The following is a 5,578-nucleotide window of genomic DNA, read 5'->3' as shown; positions in this document are numbered from 1 at the left end:
AATCCCAATACATGTATTTGGTTGAGTATCGTCTTCATGACAATGTAGTGTAGGTTGGTAGTATAACATCAACAAATTCTTGAATCAGGTAAATCCACTCGGCAAATACTTTTCCTTTACGTGATGATTTGGAGGCATGCGCTGACAGAAGATGCACGACAGAAATTGCGGGTACTATCTAGTTTACTTAGCTCTTGGTATCATTTTGTTGTTTTTTTCTTTTTAAATATAGAAAAAAAAAATGTATCCTTTTATTTTATATTTGTAAATGATTTGAAAAATACTGACAAAAACATCGTTTTCATCACATGTAATTAGGTATAAACGTAATGTGATACAATATCTCGATATTGAATTTAAGAAACTAGACAAAGGATATCGAAATGATATACAAAAATAGACAGGAAAGGAAATGAAACATATTTTAAATTCGGGTTATTACATTCATGTAAATCATGATCTTTCATCAGTTACATATAAATCCTCTGTATTATCAGTACGTCTCTGGGTCAGTTAGTTAAAAAATAATACACAGTTAATTTTCAAGGACAACAATCTTAATACAAATGATCTAGCAGTGCATAGTGTCTTGAGTTACAAAAACGATTAATGACGTGTTTCAATAGAGTAAGCATAAAAATGTATTAAAATAGCAGTTAAATGTAGATAATGAAATTGCGTAGAAAGTTAATGTACAAGTAAAATTTACTTAAGTTGTTTTCGTGTAAATATTTTACACAGACACATGATAGTATACTGTAAGCCAACTTTTATTCGCGTACGAGAAATGTTCGCGAAGTTCGCGAGAGCTCTGTCATCGAGAATATTTCTCGCCGCGAACCTGTCCTTGAGGTCTATGTGTCTATATACAACAAATCCAATATAGGCTTGATCGCGAAAATTAATCGTTGCGAACTAGTTCATCCTGGTTAATCGCGAAATAAAGTCGTCGCGAATAAAACTTGGTTTACAGTATGCATCTTGATATGATGAAACACAAAATTAAATTTCTAAATATAAAACCACATTATAGCTACACAAGACTCGAATATGTAGATAGGCATAAGTTATATTACTTTTAAGATACCCGTTTAATATTTTAAATTTATGTTCAGCTTTAATTCACTTAACAATCTAGCTGTCAAATAATTCTTTTTGTAAGGATATCTTATTCTGTAGTATGCTTGGAGAGAAAGTCATCAAAAAATAAGTAATATCCAATATGTTTCAGTGACGGTAGTGATTTTAATACACAATTGTTCGCAAAATTGCAGAAAGTATCATGATGAAAATTCTGATAACAACGGAAGTGATAAGAAGGCTACGTGCGCGTCTCGACTGCGCCTGTGCTTCTACTTCATCTCCCCCTGCTGCTGCAGCGTTCGCCTGAATAAAAAAGACAACTATTTGAAAATATTATGACATTTTTATACAATTAAGTTTCTTTCAAAACTTCTGTCCAAACCCAGATTTACATATATCCCTTTTCTCCCCTTTTCAAAGATGAAAGTAGAATTAATTTATGTAAGTTGCAATTCCCTGTGCTCAAGTTGAAGTTTAAATTTTGATACATGTAATGATGTCTAATAGAAAGGCGCCATTTAAAGATATTATACTTTGAAGAATAAGGACAAATTGATAACAAACGCGTTTCTGTGTTCACATACTGTTACTTGTCCATTCAATTAGCGAAAAAAAAGTTCAATCACAAAGAAAACGCTAAAGCTTCTTTTATTAAATAAAAACATACATTTACAACACTTAAGTCTGATTTTACCCTAATTGAATTAGCTGTGGATACTTCTGTTTCAAAAGGGGTTTTGTCTAAGTTTGCAATGAATAATTTGAATCTAACTTTTTATTTGTGCGCTCATTTGTTAATTTTAGCATATTTTACTATAAAATATTCACATCTGACTCTAAATATTCTCTCATTGTATTTTTTAAAAGAAAGTTTTTTTTAGTCAATACACCCTTAGCATATCAACCGTACGGATGTCCTGAGCTGTTTCTCCTCCATTATGTCATCCATAGTTCAATATTAAATTTAAATGTACTTAATACTGTTTTAGATGAATATTTGTATGAAAATAATTATAAACAAGAAAATGCCTTTTGTTTAATGTACCAAAATTAATGTTACAGCATGAGAAAAAAAATTACCTAACCCGCTTTCTTTTTTACAATCTTTTTACAGATGCAACAACTATTCGCATATTAATTAACCAATGAAAGCATTTTATTATTATTTTCAAAAACCGTTAGATAGGAGTGAAATTGAATAGGAATAGACCATTTAGAGACCCTCATACATGAACTGAAAAAAGAGAGACATAGAGACAAACTTGAAGGGTATCACATATATTACAGCCATCTGAAAAATTGTTTATTTTAGGGTTAAATAAAAATAAAATTTATATGCTTAAATAATATAATAGCAATATTTATTTACTTCCTCTGATTTGTGAAATTTTTTCTACATATGTTCATAGCAAAAGACTTTCTATAACAGATAGCTTGATTGATTTTATATTGTTTAACGCCGAGTCGGCAATTTTTCAGCCATATTTCTGCGGCAGATGGCTTGATGTTTTTATCATAAATATACTGCATGTAGGCTATATATATTGCACTCAAGTTAAACACGTATTTACTTGACAGCCAATCTATGAATCTCTTGCCTATTCTTCATAGTCATAAAAAGAGTACTAAATTCACATATAAATTTTAATATCAATGCTTCAATTCACATATCATAAATGCAAGATAAAAAGCAGACCAACAGAGCCCTTGTTTAGGAGAGTATACGAGAGTGATATTTTATAATATTTCCATTTCTTTTTATTTCTGTGATAACTCATTGAAAGTTGACAGAGTCGATTTCTTGATAATTCTACCAAAATGTTAATAAAGCGATCGATAGGAGCTAAAAAGGCCTTATAGGCATGCAAATCTCTTGTGAGCATCTGTCTTTCTGTCTGACGATAAGGAGGCCAAATATGCATTAATCTCGTGCAGATGTCTTTGTGTTTGACGTCAGTCGGCAAGCACTATTGAAATTTGCATAGGAGTCATCGTGTGATTTAAATCTCTAAATCGACAAGTTTTACAATAAAGTGGAAACATAAGAAAACTCTGTCTAGCTAGTATAGTATGCCAGGGACATCAATGTTATGCAAATTATTCCATGTTTCCCACTACCGTTGATGCCCTGGCATACTATACTAACTAGAGGGTGATTCCTTAAATAACACATACAGCTGCTTCTACTGTACTTATGATTGAATGAATGACATTTGCATAGGAATCCTCGTGTGATTTAAATCTATGTCTACATTTTTAAAGTCTAAATCGACAATTTTTACAAAAAATGGAAACATAAGGAATCATTGTCTAGATAGTATAGTATGCCTGGGACATCAATGTTATGCAAATTATTCCATGTTTCCCACTACCGCTGATGCCCTGGCATACTATACTAACTAGAGGGTGATTCCTTAAATAACACATACAGCTGCTTCTACTTTACTTATGATTGAGAAACTTGTCTTAAAAATAGTTATTCCTATAAATGCTGAAATCACTAAAAATGCGAGTAAATTCATTTCTCCAAATACCTTGCAAGCTGCAAAAATGGCAAAAATTCCTGTTGGCCAAAAACAGCATAAACAAGAAAGAATGGCAGGCAGTGTCCAATCCTGTCTGACGGGCCGAGATATAACCATGGTAGTAGAACCAGGCTGATTGACCTAATAAGAATTAGCAGAAATGACTTCTTGAATAGTTATGTAGCTTTTAATATATTAAGGCTACATCAAGGTATCCAACTCAGCTATATACAATATGATATATCATAGTAAGCTGTAAATATTGAACTTTATCGATACTATTTTCCTAATATGCGCACGTACATGCATGTGCATGACGACCATACCTTCGTTTAGGACTTACATGTAATAATGTCTATCTGTTCTAAATTTCATCTTGTTTTGCTGAAATTTCAATTTCATGTTTAATGCGATCAGATTGAAGCACACATGCATGAGCGTCATTACATTTTTTTTTCAAAAAATGTATCATATGGTAGAACATCTTAGGCTATAAGTATGTTTTAAATTTAAATGTATTTTCAAGTTTTCAGAAAAACAAGAAAGGTATTTAGATTTTCGTTTTTACAGGAAAAGGGATATCATAAAAAATTCTTGATCCAATACATATGTAAAAATGTAAATAGTTAAGCAATGTTTCATGCTAAACTTTGGAATTTTGTTTTCAGTGAAGGAATAGCAGGATTTTAGCAGCACTTTTCATGAACAAGTTATGTTTTGATATATTTATTGTTACCTAACAAATGAATTGTACCCAAGGAATTGGTATTATACATATGGGCAATTCATTTCATAAACGCCAGCTGTAGATGACGTTGTAGTAGAGTGTTCTTTTAGTTTAAGGCTAAATTTAGTCTATATAATGAATACTAGATGCAAATAAATTCATTCATGTATTTTAAATTAAAAATCAAAATTTGCAAAAAAAATCTGTGTACTAGCTAAATATAGACCTGTATCTTTATTTTTTTTCTTTTAATTTTCTAAAAAAAAAAAAAAACACCTTACCACCACATTGTGAGTGAATCCTTGTGGAGCCCCCGGTACGTGTTGGTATGGATAGGGACCAGGAGAACTACTCTTTGGAGGATATTGATAACCGGGATACTGTCCTGTTGCGCCACCTGGCGGTTGATGCTGGCTGTACTGGTTCTCATGTGAAAAGAGAGGCTGGGAACTAGGACTGGTTACCTCTTGGTAAGAAGGTGGAGCTGAAAATAACAAAAGAAACTAATGATAGCATATAATCATTGTTATCATTACGAGGGTTGTTCAATAAAAAAATGTCATCAGCTCGATGACATACAACATAAAAATCATGTGACATTAAGCTTTACTTTCTTCATTATTAAATCTTCAATTAATTGATTACACTTTATGTGACCACTTTTATCACATAGTTTCATTGTGGGAAGTTATAAAACAAGGGCTATTCGAGTCATTGCTTTAAAGTTAAGGGTTAAGAATTGGTAAACTAGAGCGAAATTAAAAGATAAATTTGTAAACCTTATTTAGAATCCGAAGGAAACTGAATTCTACTTAAATATGTCAAATTTACAACAACCAATGTCTTTTTTTACAAATATAAGCAGGTGGTTTTCAATGAAAAAAATAATAAAATATGCATCAAAAATGTGTACCATACTTGGCGACAATGTATTGTTTGCGACAATTCAAAAAATTATCACTGATTATGTTTGATTGACTTTAAGACACAAAGCAAATTTGATAGGCATCAGTCTGGTAGTTCAAAATGTTTTAAAGAATTATATAAAAAAGCTGAATACTCAAAGGTCAGCTTAATGTATTTCATCAAGGGTTTTCCCTCTCATTGTATGCTAGAAATATTAAATATTCTTCTTAAAAGGTATTTTTAAAAGATAGTTTAATTAAATGAAATTGAATCATTTTAAAGATTTTGTCTACAAGAAGATTGCAACCGGCTGTGAAAATGTTATCGTTTGATTAAT

General features: G+C 31.3%; 1 protein-coding gene across 1 annotated transcript; it reads right to left on the bottom strand.

Annotated features, from left to right (window-relative positions):
* Positions 1 to 1,074: 1,074 nt before the first annotated feature.
* LOC134277525 (uncharacterized) lies at positions 1,075 to 4,846 on the bottom strand. Its single transcript, XM_062759853.1, has 3 exons — positions 4,617 to 4,846; positions 3,618 to 3,749; positions 1,075 to 1,386 (listed from the first exon to the last, which is right to left on the bottom strand). The coding sequence occupies exons 1-3, from the start codon at positions 4,763 to 4,765 to the stop codon at positions 1,353 to 1,355; spliced, it is 315 nt and encodes a 104-aa protein (XP_062615837.1). The 5' UTR covers positions 4,766 to 4,846; the 3' UTR covers positions 1,075 to 1,352.
* Between the last annotated feature and the right edge of the window lie 732 nt (positions 4,847 to 5,578).

The sequence above is a fragment of the Saccostrea cucullata genome, unplaced genomic scaffold (genome assembly GCF_032062105.1).
Source record: "Saccostrea cucullata isolate Sc308-1 unplaced genomic scaffold, CSIRO_AGI_Scuc_v1 ctg6938, whole genome shotgun sequence".
NCBI classification, from domain to species: domain Eukaryota; kingdom Metazoa; phylum Mollusca; class Bivalvia; order Ostreida; family Ostreidae; genus Saccostrea; species Saccostrea cuccullata.
The sequence above is the reverse complement of the archived record's forward strand: the minus strand, read 5'-3'. Positions and strand labels throughout refer to the sequence as shown.

Coding starts and splice junctions, on each gene's coding strand:
- LOC134277525 (XM_062759853.1), bottom strand. CDS start 4,765: ATGAGAACCAGTACAGCCAGCATCAACCGCCAGGTGGCGCAACAGGAC. Junction 3,750..4,616: donor GATTCACTCACAATGTGGTG/GTAAGGTGTTTT, acceptor AATTCTTATTAG/GTCAATCAGCCTGGTTCTAC. Junction 1,387..3,617: donor CCATTTTTGCAGCTTGCAAG/GTATTTGGAGAA, acceptor TTTTTTATTCAG/GCGAACGCTGCAGCAGCAGG.